The 18607-nt window shown below is 40.8% G+C and overlaps 1 protein-coding gene across 2 annotated transcripts in view; it reads right to left on the bottom strand.

Annotated features, from left to right (window-relative positions):
- The window catches only part of SEMA5A (semaphorin 5A), a 616581-nt gene that overhangs the window by 19880 nt on the left and 578094 nt on the right, over positions 1–18607 (bottom strand). For both annotated transcript variants that reach the window (XM_007057800.4, XM_043540272.1), the window contains exons 18-19: positions 14313–14483; positions 6730–6885 (exon numbers count right to left, since the gene is read on the bottom strand). In XM_007057800.4, coding sequence (XP_007057862.2) covers positions 6730–6885; positions 14313–14483 — 327 coding nt within the window. The remainder of the gene's footprint in view (positions 1–6729; positions 6886–14312; positions 14484–18607) is intronic.

Here is an 18607-nt window from a genome sequence, read left to right as displayed (position 1 = left end):
GCTGACTTGCGGTGTCTCTTTGTAGGTACTGGAGACAGAGATAGGTCTCTTGGCTCAGTCAATGGAGGGGGAGAGCTCCCAACAGATGTGGAAGTGGTTGGTCCCCACTCTGAACGGGCAGGCTCTGAGGGCAGATGTAGCACTGCTTCCATTAGTAGAAACCTGAGCCGGGCCACTCTGTCTTTTTTGGACAGAAGCTTAAAAACCCTACAAAAACAGAGCACTAATGTGTGATTCTCCAAGGCACTTCAGACAACTAGGGTGTGGGTCACTCTGTGTCATCGACTTATTACAGAGGTGACAGGGCTTGAACACGCATGTTCCATCAACCATTACGAGTGGTAAGAAGTTAACTGAGGGGGCCCTTTGTAACACTGTGCAGCAGTGTGAGGTAGTAGAAGGTGCATATGCCAACCTGACAGGTATCGCTGAGGGGAAAATTTCCAAGTGTGCATTGATGTGCACACACCTACAGTGGAATGGACATGTGCCAACTCTTGAAGAATTTCCAGAAGAACAGAGACAAAATATACAGTTTTGTGGTTTTAGAGAGCCAATTAAGCAGACCCCAGACCCCAATATTGTTTTGGTATTTAGAGTTATTTGAGGTGTGTGTGGGGAGGTTATATTAACAACAAGAAAAAATTGCTGGAGATAGAGAAAAGAATCACGGGCAACACTCCTAGAATTCAGAGTAGCAGTCGTGTTACTCTGTATTCGCAAAAAGAAAAGGAGTACTTGGGGCACCTTAGAGACTAACCAATTTATTTGAGCATGAGCTTTCGTGAGCTACAGCTCACTTCATCAGCTGCAACTCCTAGAATTGGCTTTAAAACTGATTCTATGTCCAGTTCCATTTTATGCTGAAGTACATACTTTACTAGTAGATGTGGAACAGAGATCTTGGACTTTGCATATCTTACATGCCTCAGACCATTTCTGCATTATCTTCATTCAGCTGTGAAATGAACCTTGGCACATTTCAAAGACGAAATTACCAGTCCAGACAAAATATTATTTTTGTTGGTTATGTGCTGACAGTGCAATTTGCCTGGATAAGGCACAGATAATCCCTGCCCCAAAGCAGTTTACAAACCAAAAGACAGGAAGATAAAAACAGGCTGGGATGGCAATAGTGTGATGCTGATATGGATTAGCCTTTGTGGGCATCACAGAAGCAGCTTTTCAGGAGGGAGCTGAATGATAAGGGGGAGGGAACCTCACACACTGGAAGAGGGACCTCAATCCAGGCACATGGGATGGTGTGAAAGAAGATCTAAACTAAGGCATGAGAGGAGGGAAAAAAGGGATGGGGGGAGACTGGCATAACTGAGTAAAGGGGAGAGGTGGTCTGAATAGAGAGGATATGCAGTTGTTGGGGGTAGATCTTTGAAAGCAAGGACAGGAATCAAACTTGATTTAGTGGGTGACGGGGAGGAACTGGAGCATTCAAAAACAGAGAATTATGTGGTCTAAGGCAGTGGTTCTCAACTGGGGGGGCCACGGGTAGGTTTCACGGGGTTGGCCAAGCATGGTTGGCATTAGACTCATTAGGGCCCTGGGCAGAAAGCCAAAGTCCTGCCACACAGAACTGCAAGGAATATTGCAGGGCCCCAAGCCCAACCACCTAGGGCTGAAGTTAGCTTTGTGGGGCCCTGGGCAATTTCCCTGCTTCTACCTCTTAACACCAGCCCTGGCTTTACATGCACAAGAACAGTTGTGGTGGCACAGGTGGGCTGTGTAGTTTTTTTATAGCACGCTGTGGGTGGTCTTCAGAAAGAAAAAGGTTGAGAACCTCCGGTCTAAGGGATGGGGCAGGAAGATGAGGTTAGCTGCTGCATTCTGGATGGACTGAAGGGGTGGGGGATGGGAATTGGGAAGGCCAGAGAGGAGGTGGTTTCAATATTGTAACAAAATAGTTTATTATTAATCAAACATTCCTCATTCCATATTTTTAAAAAAATGAGTGGTCCAAAATGCCACGTGCATTTTAAATTCTAGTAACTGGGATACTAATAGTATTTCAGTCTTACTAAATCTTGTTTTAAAGCCATGAGGAAGATGAACAAATACTATGTGGGAGTTCCCAGAATCCTCCTTTTTTCACACTGAGATTTTTTTCATTTGTTTTGGATGAGAAATAAAAATGTTACTGGCTTCAAATGTATTCCTATTCACTGCGCAACAGTTACACAAACCAACATCATTTAAATGTATTGATCTCATCGTGCTTCTGCACTGCATGTATTTTCAGTCACAGGGAAAAAGGTTGCTGTTCTGAGCAAACATAACTCTATTTCACGTTACAGAGGAAGGTGCCATTATTTTGTCTGTGGGCAGACTACTGTTTTTTTATGTGCACAGAGGGAAAGATGATTTTTAATAGCAATACAATGTTGCCACCCACACTGTTTTGGGGATTTAAGAGACAGCAGTGATAAGAAACATAATACAGTTGCAAATCTGAAGAAATGTTGAAGAATGACACATGATATAATTGTCTTATCAGGTATTTAGCAGTCATGTGGGAGTTAAAGACCTGAGGCACAGCTAAACATATTTAATGTTGTGACCAGTTTATTAACCTAATAGTAATGCATGGCATGAAATGATTTCCATAGCAACTGCTATAGTATATGGTTGTCTGTTTTACACATGGGGGTCATTCAAATTAGATGAATATCTCCAAAGTTCTGAAAAATAAAAAAAACAGATCTCTCAGGCAATAAATACAGAAAGCAATGCAGATGTTCAGCTAAGGAGAATGAAAAGAATATGTAGAATGTTATACTGAATAGCCAAATCCCCAGCTGGTGTAAATCAGCACATCTCCATTAAAATCAATGGAATTATGCATATTTACAGCATCAGAAGATCTGGCCCTATGTGTAAAGGCGGGGAAGCCTCCAGTGCCTGTGAGGTACAAGACTATTTGGTTAAAAAGCCTGGCAAAATTCTACTTGATCCTTTTCCTGAGATGAGTTATTTTCCGACTAATAAAGTATCATTAATTTATCATCATCATCAAATCACTACAGTAAAGGAGAAGTGAGTAAACTTTATGCTCAAACTCATAAATTTTCATGACAGTTTTTCAAGACTGGGTTAATGGCGTATTGGCTTATTAAACCATATAACATCCACAAAGCTGTCAAAAACAAAAGGGATGGACAGGGAAGGGACTTGGGGAAATCTGATACATGTGTGAAATGCCCCATTTTTATACATCGTTCTCAATTGCGTAGTTTATTAGCTGATGAGGTGTAAGGTGAATAGGTGAGTAGACACCTCACCCCTAATTCTGGAGGAGGAATACGTTAATGTTTAGGAAGTTAAGTAATAAGATTTTTTTATTTAAAGACTGCTGTTCACCAATTTCCCTTACAGCATAGGACTTGTCCATACTTAGTGCACCGCTGTAGTACTTAGTGAAGACACTACCTACGCCGATGGGAGAGATTATCCTGTCAGCATAGGTATTCCACCTCCCCGAGGGGCGGTAGCTATATCAACGGGAGAAACTCTCCCACTGACGCAGAACTGTCTACACTGGGGGTATGTTGGTATAACTACGTCAATCGGGGTGTGGAAAAGCCACGCCCCTGAGCGACGCAGTTATACGGACATAAGTTGGTAATGTAGACCAAGCCATAGTGCTCATAGAATTTACCAGAGAACAATAACATTCTGAAACTTAAAGCAGTCCTATAGCTCAGAATTTGGAAGGGGTAAAGATGGCTTAAAACCAACCCTGTCACCTATTCTTTCCTGCACCTGAGGTCTGATCCTGCTCCATTATAGTCAACTGGAGTTTAAGTCATTAACTTAAATGAGAGCAGGAGCAGGTCTCTAGTCACCCTAAAACTTATTTTAAGAATTTTAAGACGTAGCTTCCTATTAAATTCTCTCGGGTTTGCTGAATAATATGTATAGACTTATATTTAATTTCTACAGAATCCCATTGATTTCACCCTTATTAAATATCACAGGAATTTTACATAAGAGTTTAAGAAGGCCAGGATGTCCATCAAGGCAACATCCACCCTCCTTGAATATGCTCCTTTTTCATATTAGTCTGGTAGTAGCAATACCAGGGAGGTGTGAACACGTGGTGAACAAACCTGTGTAAAATTTGGTAACATTGTTCACTGAGTATATAAGGAAGCTTTATCATCTGATGAAGGTTGTTAGGGTTGTTGACCAGGATGGTTCAGAAGGTTTTCTTCAGTTTGTGACACTATTGTTACTTACTATGTTAAGCATGCACAGGGACATGGTACATTTCTGCTATTTGCAGAGTTTCATAGATTCATAGATTTTAAGGCCAGAAGGGATCACTGGGATCGTCTAAGCTGACCTCCTGCATAACACATAGAAATTCCCTGAATTAATTTCTGTTTGAACTAGAGAAGCAATTTTAGAAAAACATCCAATCTTGATTTTAAAATTCCCATCAAATGGAGAATCCATCACAGCCCACAGTAAATTGTTCTAATGGATAATTATCTTCCCTGTTAAAAAATTACTTCCTGTCTGAATTTATCTGGTTTCAATTTCCAGCTGTTGGAACTTGTCATAACTTTTTCTGCTAGATTGAAAAGCTATGATTTTTTTTGTTCCACTTGCAGGTATGTATAGTTTGGATCAAGTCACCCTTATCTTCTCCTTGTTAAGCTATACACACTGAGCTCTTTGAGGCATATTTTCCTATCTTTAATCATTCTTGTGGTTATTCTCCGAACCCTCTCCAGTTCATCAACAACCTTCTTGAACTGTGGACACCAGAACTGGACACGGTATTCCAGCAGTGGTTTGCAGCCATGCCAAATACAGTGGTAATATAACCTTCCTACTCCTACCTGAGATTCCCCTGTTTAGGCATTTAATGGCCACAACGTCACACTGGGAGCTCATGTTCAGCTAATTATTCACTACAACTCCCAAATCTTTTTCAAAGTCACTGCTTCCCAGGATAGTATCCCAAATCTTATATAAATGACCTATTTTCTTTGTTCCTACATGTATAATTTTACATTTGCCTATTTTACCAAGCAATCCAGATCACTTTGTATCAGTGACCTATCCTCTTCATTATTTACCTCTCCCTTAATCTTTTTGTCATCTGCAAACTTTATCAGTGATGATTTTATGTTTTCTTCCAGGTCAGCTGATAAATTTAATTTATGCAATATTAATTTTGGATTGTTCTAGTTTTTTAATCAAACGGTGCAGTACTAAGTCAAATATCATACAGAAGTCTAAGTATATTACCTCAACACTATTACCTTTTGTCATAAATATAAAGGGAAGGGTAAACACCTTTAAAATCCCTCCTGGCCAGAGAAAAAACCCTTTCACCTGTAAAGGGTTAAGAAGCTAGAATAACCTCGCTGGCACCTGACCAAAATGACCAATGAGGAGACAAGATACTTTCAAAAGCTGGGGGAGGGAGAAGCAAAGCCTCTCTCTCTCTGTCTGTGTGATGCTTTTGCCGGGGACAGAACAGGAATGGAGTCTTAGAACTTAGTAAGTAATCTAGCTAGAGATGCGTTAGATTCTGATTTCTTTAAATGGCTGAGAAAATAAGCTGTGCTGAATGGAATGCAGATTCCTGTTTTTGTGTCTTTTTGTGACTTAAGGTTTTGCCTAGAGGGATTCTCTATGTTTTGAATCTAATTACCCTGTAAGGTATTTACCATCCTGATTTTACAGAGGTGATTCTTTTTACTTTTTCTTCTATTAAAATTCTTCTTTTAAGAATCTGATTGCTTTTTCATTGTTCTTAAGATCCAAGGGTTTGGGTCTGTGTTCACCTATGCAAATTTGTGAGGATTTTTATCAAGCCTTCCCCAGGAAAGGGGATGTAAGCGTTGAGAGGATTTTGGGGGGGAAAGACGTTTCCAAACATGCTCTTTCTCAGTTATATACCTGTTAGACGTTTGGTGGTGGCAGCGACAAAGTCCAAGGGCAAAAGGTAAAATAGTTTGTACCTTGGGGAAGTTTTAACCTAAGCTGGTAAAAGCTTAGGAGGTTTTCATGCAGGTCCCCGCATCTGTATGCTAGAGTTCAGAGTGGTGAAGGAATCCTGACACCTTTATTAACCAAATTTGTAATTTCATTAAAAATATCAATTAAGTTTGACAGGATCTATTTTCCATAAACCCATGTTGTTTGGCATTAATTATATTACTCTCCTTTAATTCTTGATCATCAAGTTCTGTATCAACTGCTCCATTATCTTGTCTGGGATTGATGTGAGGCTGATAGCCCTATAATTTGGTACATCACAATCCATCTTTCAAGTTAGAAGGTGCCAGGCATGCATTCTGGGAAACAATTTCCAAAAAAGCGGGCAGCATAAAAGCAAGAGGCTTTGTCTGGTGGGACACTTTGCATATGCCTGGGGCTGGCCATGCCTATTGTACTCCAAGAACAGCAGTATTCTTGTAAAATCTGAAACCACTTTGAAAGGGACATGATCAGATCAGTAACACACGAATGGGGACACAGTATAGTGAAGTTTACTGAAATGAGTTTGGGACAGCTACATTACTCTCAAATATAATAAAGAAGTGGTGGAATGAGAAGCATCCTGCACAGCTGTCTTTTGCATCTGGACAGATCCTCCAAGGCAGTTTCCATAGCTTCTGTGATTTGGCTCCCTTCTGCACTGTGCAGCAGAGTTGTTGTGAGTGATTTCACTTATTCTTTAAAAGTAAATGATCTTACCTGGTATGAAGTTAGAATCGAAAATACAAGCTTGACTCTCAGTGGTGTTCCCAGAACACTGGTTGCCCACCGGAAATAAAATGATACACTGACGAACACGGAACTGGACTCCAGATGAATCACAATCAGACCACTCAGACCAGTCGGACCAGTTGTCTGTATTAGTTATAAGGAGAGGGAAATATTGGAAATAAGTTGTGCAAATGAACCACATCAGAGTGAAAAATTAAATGTCTTGCTATAAATAAGGACAGGATACATGCCAGATCTTCAGCTCGTGTAAACTGGCATAGTTCCATTGACTTCAATGAAGCTATGTCAATTCACATCAGCTGATCATTTGTCCCATATATGGCGAAGACCACAAAAAATGCAACCTTCCCTCTGAAATTGACAGTTCAGTAATGTAAATGTTCTACAGGATGTTGCGTTCATCACAGCAATATTACATTTCCCCCCACTGTACTTGTGTGCATGAGTGTGCAATAAAAAGTCTAACTATGTTGCCGTAAGTTTATCACAGGCCTTCAAGGCAGACAATGCCAGTCTGTTAATTTAGGTAACTGACCAGTAGCAACGTAGACCTATAGAAAAGTGTTCCAGGCAGGGCCGTCCCTAGACATTGTGGTGCCCTATGCAGCCCCCCTAGAGGGGGGAAGGGCTGACCCCAGGCCTCCGCCAGGGACTGCGCCCAAGATCTGTGGGGGGGAAGGAGCAGGCTTGGCGGGCAGGAGGGAAACCATCCCACAGCATGAGCCAGTGGAGTGGAGCGGGTTGGGGATGGCTTGTTCCACTTCCTAGCACCCGGTGATTGCAGGGCATGCCCGACCCTGCACTCACAGTGCGGTGGGAAGTGGAGTGACATGACCCCAACCCGCTCCACTCTGCTCTCCTGGCGCCCAGCCTTGGGGGTAGGGGGAACCGCCTCCCAGAACCCACCGGCGACGCAGCTGGAAGCTGGCAGAGCAGAGCAGGCTGGGGCCGGGTTGCTCCACTTCCCGCCGCCTGGTGAGTGCGGCGTGCACCCGACCCCTGCTGCAGCCCCCAGGACATAGCTTAGGGGAAGGGGCGGAGCAGGGGTGGGAAGAGTTGGGGCAGAGGCTTTGGGGAAGAGGCGGGGCAGAGCAGGGGCAGCTTTCCTGGCCAGCTCAGCCGGACGGGGGATTGGGCTGGCCATTGGAGCAGCACGCAAATTTCCTGGTGCCCTATGCAGCTGCGTAGTTTGCATATGGATAAGGACGGCCCTGGTTCCAGGTTTGATGCAAGATGTTGGTTTAAATTAAAAAAAACCCAGCCACCTTCTTGTTACTGTGGCCTTGTTCTTCACTTCTGAAATCGTAAGGCACTCTTCTATATCTCAGATCAGATCTCCAGGTTCCTTCTCTGTATCAGGTTTGGATCATTGTCAGCCTCTGTTTCTTCTTTAGCTTTGTTCTTCTATCTAATTCTATTTAATGGATTTTTTATTTTCACACCATCCTATCTCTGTGTGATCTCAGGATATTGCTCTTAAATGAAGTGAATTTATCTGATCCATATTAGATACTGTGTGTTTATTCATCTAACGTCTTTCTTACAGTACATGAGTAAGTCCTGTCTTCAAGGCACTTTTCTAGGGTTGGTGTACAGTAGTAGATAGAGGGCTGTAAAAATCATTTGTTTCACTTTCCAGGAGTTAGTGGAAACAGAGATAATCTTATTCAACAACTAAGTTATGCTTCTGTTTCTGGTTTGAGTTAAATCAATCCAATAGCCCAAAGCAAAACTTAGATCTCACTATCAAATTTCACCTAGTTTTGTGTCAAAACCGGGCAGATTCAAAAATGTCACATGATTTCAAATGCAAAACTATAAAGCAGCCTCATTCTACTGCAAAGTGGACCCAAGTTCATTCAAAATAAATTTAGGATAATTTGAAAGGGTTGTGAATCTTTTGGAGTAAGCTGTCTGATTTTTAAATGAAAAACCTGAAACCAGAAGAGTCTCACATGGCTTCAGCTTTTACTGTGAATATTCTGCATAACTCTAGCATATAGTACTCATATTTACAAATTACCATTCTACTATCTCAAACAATAAAATAAAGTCCTAAATCACTTTAAAAAAGTATGCTATAATATCTAATAGTGAATATTTTCAGACTGCATTTTTGTAAAGCTTAGTTCAGGGTGCTGTGTATAACAAAGCATTGTTGCTTATCTGCTCCCTAATTAAAAATTATGTTTTAAATAAATGGGGTGGGCGAGATTGAAATAATTTTAGGGTATTAAGTAAAATTCAAAAGAAATGTAAGGCTGTGATCACACTACTGCAAGTTTAAAGTCATTCTGTAAGGTTAAAAATTTTAGCCCAGATCCTTGACCCTAGCTGAGAAGCATACAGATCTCTTAAACAGAAGCCTATGCACATCCCCAATCCTGAGCTGGCTATGTTATATCAAAAAATATGGGTAAATCTGGTGAAAGCAATACTAATTTTGATTACACCCTCTAGAATAAAACCCACCAAATTCCCTTGGTCATATATGGCTAAAAGCTCTATATTGGAGGCTAGGCCAATGATCAACAAAATGTATTCACCTTGGTTATCTGAATATGAAATTATTCATGTATATTCAGGTATGTGTATATGGATGAGGACACTCTCACCTGTGCTGAATGACAGCTCTTTCAGCTACAGGCACATACAGTTATTTGGCATAAATGCTTGGAAAGAAGCACCAGTGCAAATAATACATGTGTATTACCTTGAGCATACAGCATCAAACTTTGACTTTTACTTCCTGTTTTGAAAGTAGGCACTCTACATGGAGTTACCTCACTGCTGTACATCGCAAGTAAATTTAAAACCTGGCCATCTGGGGTTGCTTTGAGTCCAGACCTGCCTATACTGGGCCATTGAAACGGGTAAGAAACAGGTCTTATGGCCAAATAATCAAGATATTTTTTATCCTTATTGTATGGAGTGGCTTTAGTATGGTGTTTCTTGTCACATTCATTCACTGCCTCCACAATCAGGGAGTTGGATGCAGGATGGGTGGGAAAAAAATTCAGAGTCCTTAGCTGGGACATATTTTTATTGGTTCTTTTATATGTTGGTGGTATCATTGCTGGGCTCTGCCACATGGTCTTGTCAGGATCCAGTAGTGCCTCATTGATGGACAGGGCAACATAGGCAGAAGGAGTCCATTGAAGGATAGCCAGGAGTTTATGCAGCAGTTCTTTGACTTCCTTCAAGGGGATCTGTAAAGAGTCTACATAATGTTTAATTAACCCCTGGAAATCTCATAAATCATCAGCTATAGAAGGTGGGGGAGGCACAACCATCTCATCTGGGGAAGAAAAAGAAATATTTGTCTGTGAGGTAGCCTCCTTATCTGCTCTGGCCTCCTGCTCCTCAAAGGATACTTGAACCTGAGGAAGGTGAGGAGGGATAGACAGGGTAAAAGAATTTCTTTTTCTGTAGCCCTCCACAAGACATTAGAGGTGCCCCCCAAAACTGTTGGCGATATGGCCACTGAAGGGGTCCATAGGACATGAGGTGTGGCATCACTGTGCTTGAACCAGATTGTGGGGGCATGTGCTTGTCTTTGATGTAACTCTTCTTTTTCCTCAAAGGTAGGAGAAAGGAACTCAGCCAAGAGTACATCTTTATCAAGCGGGGGAGCTCCACCACTCTCCAAAGATGTCAGAGAGTCAAACGGTACTGGGGAAAGGTCCAATCTTGATGAGCATGCTTGTGTTAGTACAGATAATCTTTCGGTACCCACTAGCAGGGGATACTCCGGTTTAGCTGAAAAAATTACATCTCTGGAATATCTGAATTCCTGTAGTACTGGGTAAGTTTGAAGTATGGGGCTATGTTCCACTGTCAGTACCAAGGACATAAGCTGCTCCATCTGCACTCTTTTGGTAGATATAGTTGGTATCAAGGTGGATGTCTTAGGAAATGTCAAGATCATAGGAGAGGCATGGCTACTGGTACTAAGGATGTCTTGGAAGTCAATATAGGTAGAGATAGTACCAAGGGCATTGTAGGCACTACCTTCTTAGAAGAGGAGTGCTTAGATTCCTGTGCTGCTAAGTTCTGCTTCTGCAGCACAGATGGTCTCGGTACTCAAGCATGTTTGGTGCCCTGTTCTTAGAGCCCGGAGCCCTGGGCATGAGGTTGGTACTGACAGTGCCTGAAGCCTCAGTAGTATCCAGAGTGGGTCTCCAAAACGGACTGACTTGGAGGACGCTGAGACTTTTTTGAAGTAGACCGCTTCTGAGGAGAATGAGCTATATTTTCATGGGACTTCTCCAAGGCTTTACCTTGGGCAGATTCAGGTGAATGTGCTGAAATTGAAGAGGCACTGTACTCACTCCGATGCTAATGTCCAGGGGGGATCCTGGCTTGGATCTGAGGCTGGACGGAGAGAGACTTCCATCATCAAGACAATGAGTCTTATCTCTCAATTCTTCCTAGCCCTGCCTTTAAAAGCAGAGCAAATGGAGCACTTTGGGGGAACAATGAAACTCCCTCAGGCAGCAGATACAAGGGGAGTGCTTGTCAGTAACTGGGATAGATTCCTGGAAAGAGAGGCACCATTTGAAGCCCAGTGAGCCATGGAATACCCCAGCACAATGGTGATCTGAGGAGAAAGTTCCCAGTCCCCAGTGGGGAAGGAATTTAGACTGACCCCTCTAAAACAAACAGAAAAAGAAAGAAAGAAAGATTAATTAGAGTCGTTCATGGTTCTGAGTAGAAAGGCACACTAATGCTCCATCTCAGGTGAAGGTGATTGAGAAGGAACTTAGAGCGGTTCAATCTCATAGCCCTATATAGCCTCAGTGCAGGGCATGAGGACATGCAGGGCAGATGCGCAGGTCCAACAGGCACTACTACCAAAAATCTGTGATCAAAAAATTGTAGTGTAAGTGGACCTGAAGTTGAGCACCTATCTGTACACTAAGTGAAGAAGAATCAATGTTTATCCACATTCTTCTCCAACAGAACTGTGCATTTCTTTCTAAAAATTCAATTTTTCTTTTCCATTATTTTTGTGTGTGAGTGACTGGTCCAAGGACAGCATGTTGTTTCTCTCTTGATGCTGCCACAAATACATTATTCTAAGTACCCAATATTATTGTATGCAATACTACATATTATAGACACCATTGCTACAGATAACATTCAGTGATATGCCGTACATAAAGAATTACTGATCAATGGTATAGACATTCCATTCATTGAAGTAAGATTTTGTTTAGTTAAAATTAAAAGATAGGAATATAAAGTTGAAAAGACAGTTTGAGAAAGAGTTATTGTGCATAAACCATTCTGTAATTGTTTTTCAAGTGTAAATATCTTGGTCACTTCCAGTTGTAACTGACATTTAAAAAACAAAACCAAACCTCAACACCTCCTGAGAATCAGCAGCATGTAAAATTTAATTTTCTGTTAAATTTTGGCAAAATAAAACTGTTTGAAATTGCAAGAGTCCTTTTTTTTCTTGTTCATCACTTGAACAATTATCATCATTATTCTCTTGTATTAAAAATTCCACCTGAGTTTGTAATTTCCAGATGCCAAGTTTCAACCAAAGATCTGTTTGAAATGACTATATTCCTTTCCCTCTTAAATCTGAGATTTGTACACTTGTTTTAAAAATACAGGCTCTCTGTCCTGCAAACTGATTAGTATAGGTATACCCCTGTGCCTGTGGATGGTCCCCTCAAAGTCAATATGGCCCTGCACGCATGCAGCGGTCTGTGCACATGGAGCAGTTTACAGCACCCAGGTCACAGTTTTGGCCCATAATGTGTAATAAGAACAGTAAAAGAGAGCTCTGAAAAAGCAGCTACTGCATACGGGAATGGCTACTTTTCAAACTAAATCACAGCTAATTAGAAGACGTATTTGTTTGTGAGGGGGAGACAGAAGAAAACAAACTGCAAATTTTCATCTAAAATAAGGTTGGTTTTTAGTTAGATTTGAATATTAGACAAAGCAAGAGGTATGTGAGACGTGTGTCACTCTGATGATTAAAAAGGCTTTAATGTAGATGATAAATGATTTTTGTCAGAAAAAATAGATTAACAATCAAGTCATAATAAGCTAAAGAGCACAAGTTATAATTGCCTGAAAACCAGGGTTGCTAATGGAAATGCTAACAGACCATTAACAATAGCTGCACTGTAAGAGAAACCACTATAATAATACTGGAAACAGCACAAGAAACATGACAGTTCTGACCTTTTAAAAATGCCTTAAGGATCTGAGGCTGCTGTGATAATTTTAAGTACATATATAAGCCATCCCTCTTGAGGAATCCAATCAATTACAGAGTTCTATTTTCACTTTTTAAAACCCAAGGTGGAGAGTAAAGTTTGCTGTAATTTTGACAGAGTAGGTGCTATTTTATTCCACTGCAAGTCATGAAGTACTTAGAAAGGGAAATTACTTGTAATTGTAGTTTGGGTAATAGCATCTATAAATTCACACTCTTGGGTCTTGCATGCTCATGTGCATGACCTCATCACATGAGAAATAAGTTTATGCCATAAAGTTTATAAACCCCTCAATCAAGCAGGTAATGCAACAGAACATTATTGCTGCTAGCAGACATTACTTTTTTCCAATGATCAAGAACAGAAGGTGTTAACAATAACCTATAAACAGCAAGACATAAAAGCTTTCCCAGTGGTTCCTGTGCCTTGACTTATCTTTTTATGTTACTTTTTACTTTCTACTTCTGATTCTTTTATTAGTCCTTTTATTTTCCTTGTTTTGCAAAGATTTAATATTTCACAAGACCACTTGGCAAGGGTCAAAAGAGACAATCAAAATGACAGAAAATATCATGGTCCACTTCCATGATGATTACATATAGATATTACAGTAGTGCCCAGAGGCCCCAAAGTGATGTACAAGTATGTACAAAGATGCAGTTCCTGCCCCAAAGGTCTTATAATCTAGGAAAGCATTTTAAAGGGTTAACATTTTTTTAAATGTGAAAATAGATTGCACTAAACTTTGTTCCCATTTCTTACTTTAGAAGAGCTCAGATATAATTTTTAAATCAAAACGTCTTTTTTTCAGATCAGGAGCTAGGTAGGTCCTCAGGTGGTGAGAACTGATACAACTCCATTGAAGTCTTCAGCATTACATTGAGTTACATCAGCTGAGGATCTAGAGCCTCCAAACTTCTGCTTGCCCTACAACACCCAGTACTACAACTGAAGTGTTTGTTGTGCTGTTATAGCTAAAAATCTCTCAAGGCATCAATCTTTTGTGTACAGAACTACACCATTTTAAATTGCATTGACCTGAAACCTGCAAACTAAACTGATAGCCTCTTAAAAATTCATTTAACTTGACATTAGGGCTATCTCCTGTGGGCCAAATTCTGCCCTTAGATGTACAATCACAGCAAATTCTTTGTAAGCTGATGTGCATGTATCAAAGGACAGAAAGAATTTGTTCCTAGATGTTTAATAGGTTGATAAAAGCAAAATGTACTTTACTGAACAGGTTGAGCGATAGCAGCCCTATTTTATGGTATATTCAAAGCAAAGCAGTACTGTATGGATTTGCTGTACCTGGACAGGGTTGTGTGTTGCAAAGTGCCTCTTCAGTGTGAAGTCCAAGGCAGATGTCCCCTCCATAGGCTGGGGCTGGGTTTGTGCATGAGCGGGTCCTCATGTAATGTCCACCTCCACAAGTTGCTGAGCACTTTGACCATGATGACCAACAAGACCAACCTCCATCAACTGGAAAGAAATAACAACTCATTGTTCTAAGGGTACGTCTACACTATCCGTCGGATCAGCGGGTAGTGATCGATCTATCGGGTTCGATTTATCGTGTCTAGTGTAGACGCGATAAATCGATCCCCGATTGCTCTGCCGTCGATTCCTGTACTCCACTGCGGCGAGAGGCGGAAGTGGAGTCGCTATTCTCGTAGCTGAAGTTGCGTATCTTAGGTCAATCCCCCAGTGTAGACCAGGCCTAAGTCTCTGCATGGCTGAACCACTTAAATCAATCTATCCTATTTGTGTTCCACGGGCATGAGTCAAAGTCTACTACAGTCAATGGAAGATTTTTAGGCCCCACCTGGCAAATGGGATCAGGCTACGAAGCTTACTTTGCATTCTGAGATTTACAGAAGTATTGTCCTATGGAAGGAAGAGAAAGGAACTAGATCCCTGTGTGGATACAAAATTTATGTTCGCGGATGCAGATATCCGTGGATAAAAATAGGTATCTGCGAAGCTGCAGCGCTCTACCGGCGAAAGCAGCATGTCGGGCCTCTACTCCCAGGAGCCAGTGCCCTGCACTGGTAGCTCCACCGGCATGCCCGTTCCACTCACAGCCCCACCCCTAGCCCTGCCCATTGGGGTGGGCACCCACTCACCGGCAGCTGTCCCTAGTCGTGCTCATGTGTGCAAGCGGTTAGCTCAGCACCCAGGAGCCAGTGTTTGAGTGTGGAATGTGCTGAGTTCTGTGCTGCTAACAGCTTCTGCCCTTGGGGCAGGGAGTTTGTTTATAAACAGCGGCAGGGTGATTACGATAACAAAAGGCTTGTCATTAAATTAAATGAAGGATCATTCGATGATCCTGAAAGCATTGCCAGGCACTCCAGTTAAAAGATAGAAAACAAAGAGTAGGTTGCACCATTTCAAAAAAGACACTAAAATGGGGGTGGGGGGAAGGCGGGAGAGAGAGAGACAGAGTACAGAGAATGGCAATAAAAATGATTGGGGGTATGAAACAGCTTCGTATGAGGAGAGATTAAAAGGACTGGGACTGTTCAGCTTGGAAAAGAGACAACTAAGGAGGGATATGATAGAGGTCTATAAAATTATGAATGATGTGGAGAAAGTGAATAAGGACACAGCTTGGCTGCCGTGGGTGCTAAGCACCTGCTAATTTTTTCCCCGTGGGTCCGCCAGCCTTGGAGCACCCACAGAGTCAGCACCTGAACTCTGAACAAGGAAGTGTTATTTACCCGTTCACATAACACAGGAACCAGCAGTCACTCAAGGCTATTAATAGGTAGCAGCTTTAATACAAATATAAGGAAGTACTTCACACAACTCACAGTCAACTGGTGGAACTTGGGCTTTAAAAAAGAACTGGATAAGTTCATGGACGATAAGTCCATCAATGACTATTAGCCAAGATGGTCAGGGATGCAACCCAGTGCTCTGTGTGTCCCTTAATGTCTGACTGCCAGAAGCTGGGACTGGATCACAAGGGATGGATCACTCAATAAATTGCCCTGTTCTGTTCATTCCCTCTGAAACAACAGCTCCAGCCACTGTTGGAAGACAGGATACTTAGTTAGATGGACCACTGGTCTGACCCAGTATGGCCTTTATGTTCTTTATAGCACAACTGCAAAAGAATGACTGAAGTTGAGGTTTCATAGAGATGGGCTGAGAGTGTGGGTTTTCGGTTTCAAAAACCAAAGCAGGTTTGGTTTGGATCTGGATTCCATTATATCCAAACCATGGAAATTGGAGGTGGCGTGGATATTTAGCCCATCTCTGTTTTAAGCAGAAATATGCATATAGATACATTTAGGTTTCTGGTTTTAAGTTTAAAATGATATCACCCTCTCTTTTAATATTTACCTAAGAAAATAATTTGTATTGCCAACACGTCTGCTTATCTTTATAAAAATGCATAATAAAATACACACCGCTAATAGGTTAAGCCTATAATAAACAAAGCAGATTTGCCAGTTAATGATTTTACTGGGGTATTCCCTTTCTGACTCTGAAAATTGTTTACACAGTTTTAGTTTTCCCTGCCTACCAGTCTCATGCAGTCCCCAGACAGCTTTACAGCAGGGATTCTCGGTGGGCTGACAGATTGTACATGCATAACAAGAGCATGGTTCAAAAGATGCATAAAAGAGATTTACAAATACTTCTTGAAATATGTCCCCATTTTTCTGAAAAACAAATGTTACATAGCTGTAGCTTTAAATACATTTTTGGAACATAAGAACTGCTACATCGAAATACACTAATGATACATACCTAGTAAATACATATTGAATGTATATGTGCACATCAGGTATTTATGCCTGCACATAACTTTGTGTAAATACATGACTTATGTCCATAAACTAGGCACATACAAATCTATGTGTATGTAACCCACACACCTTCCGGGTGTGGTGCTCTGTCCCATCTAGTGGCACCAAGACTGCTTAGAGAGAGATTAATGAGTCTGCTCTACAGCCTTAGCTAACAACCATGTGGCTTTTAGCTCATGCAGTAGAGGCTCATGCATTTAGCTCCAGAGGTTCCCAGGTTCGATCCCACCTGCCGAGGACCAGGGTTTATTGGCGTTACGTGTACAACTGCACACACCTAACTTTGAAAATCAGGCACCAACTGAATTTTCTTTTATAGGTACCCTTAAAAAGTGGATGTTTACCATCCACAGTAGTTAAATTTACCATAGCATTTTCAATATTTCCCACTCTAAGCATAGGGAATATCACACTTTATTAGAGGTAAATACTCCCATTGCCTTACAGAATTTATTTTAATGGTTCATTCATTTTAATGCACTCTTTGGCAAACCTTAATTTATGGTTCATTGACATCACTGAATATAAAAATCTATGTACCTCTCAAACAATACTCCTTAATGAGTCCTTTTGAACCTTTCTGTTCTAAGAAGTCAAAGAGTATTTAAAGGTTTAAAATCCTTTTCTTCAGTTTATTGATATGGCTCCACATTAAAAAAAATTACATATGTACTGTAATGCACTTATCAAAAAAAAAATTCATATTTAAATCTTCCAGGTAGTGACATTGAAGAATATTTTAAATATATTGAGGACAGGTCATTTTGCTTGGAAAGCAAGTTACAGCACATACATATTTGCCAAGTCAAACAGAACTCATTGACATGGAAAAACTGTAATGGCAGGAAAATGAGTTTAGAGGATCTTTTTTATTTATTTGGGTATCAATATCTGCCTGTGCAGCTACGCAGACAATCTTACATATAATGAATATTCAGCATCTCATGCTATTCAAGCAGGAAGTTTAGTAGTTTATACCTGCAGCTACTAGTCAAATGGGCCTTTAATAGAAGTAATTAGTATATGTAAAATTTCCTTTCTATAACGTTTTACAATGTGCACTTATTGTACTGAGTTACCTTGAAAAGCAACAAACCATACAGCCAGCAAAGCACTATATAAAAACAGTAATTGAGATATTTACGGTACTATGTAAGCCATTTCTGCAAAACGTTACTAGCTTGCCTGTTTTCCAATAGCTTCTCAAAAAGAGACTATTCTGACTGATTGATCAGTCATCATTACTTCACCCACCTTGTCTCTCTAATATCCTGGGACCAACATGGCTACAACAACACTGCATACAGATTTCTGTTTTGTAACTAGAATTATTATAGCTATGTTATAAGCCTAGGAGAGGAGGCGGGAGCTTGGACACAATATAACAGAATATGTGACAGAGGCTTAATTGTAGTTGTGCTAAAGGGCACCATTATAATATGTGCTGTCTTTTTTACCTATTTAGTCTGCCATCATAAATCTCTAGTCCCCAAAATAGCTGACGGGTCCCCTTTTCATTTGTCTGGCTAAACTTTTTCTTCTTAACAATAGGGAATGATAAAGGAATCATCATGGTTAAATAAGATCAAAGGAGTGGGTGTTTACTGTATGAGGTTTTACAGGACCTAAATAGAAATCTGTGGTTGCTTTCATCTTTCTATAAAGTTGCTTAGCAACCTAGGACCATCTGTTTTCTCTTCCTTTGTTGTCCATGATGTAGAGTCCTTAATGCTGATTCAGCCTTATTGACAAAAAATAAAGAATTATGAAGAAAGCTCCACACATTAC

The sequence above is a fragment of the Chelonia mydas genome, chromosome 2 (genome assembly GCF_015237465.2).
Source record: "Chelonia mydas isolate rCheMyd1 chromosome 2, rCheMyd1.pri.v2, whole genome shotgun sequence".
Taxonomy (NCBI): Eukaryota; Metazoa; Chordata; order Testudines; family Cheloniidae; genus Chelonia; species Chelonia mydas.
This window is presented reverse-complemented; position numbering and strand designations above follow the sequence as displayed.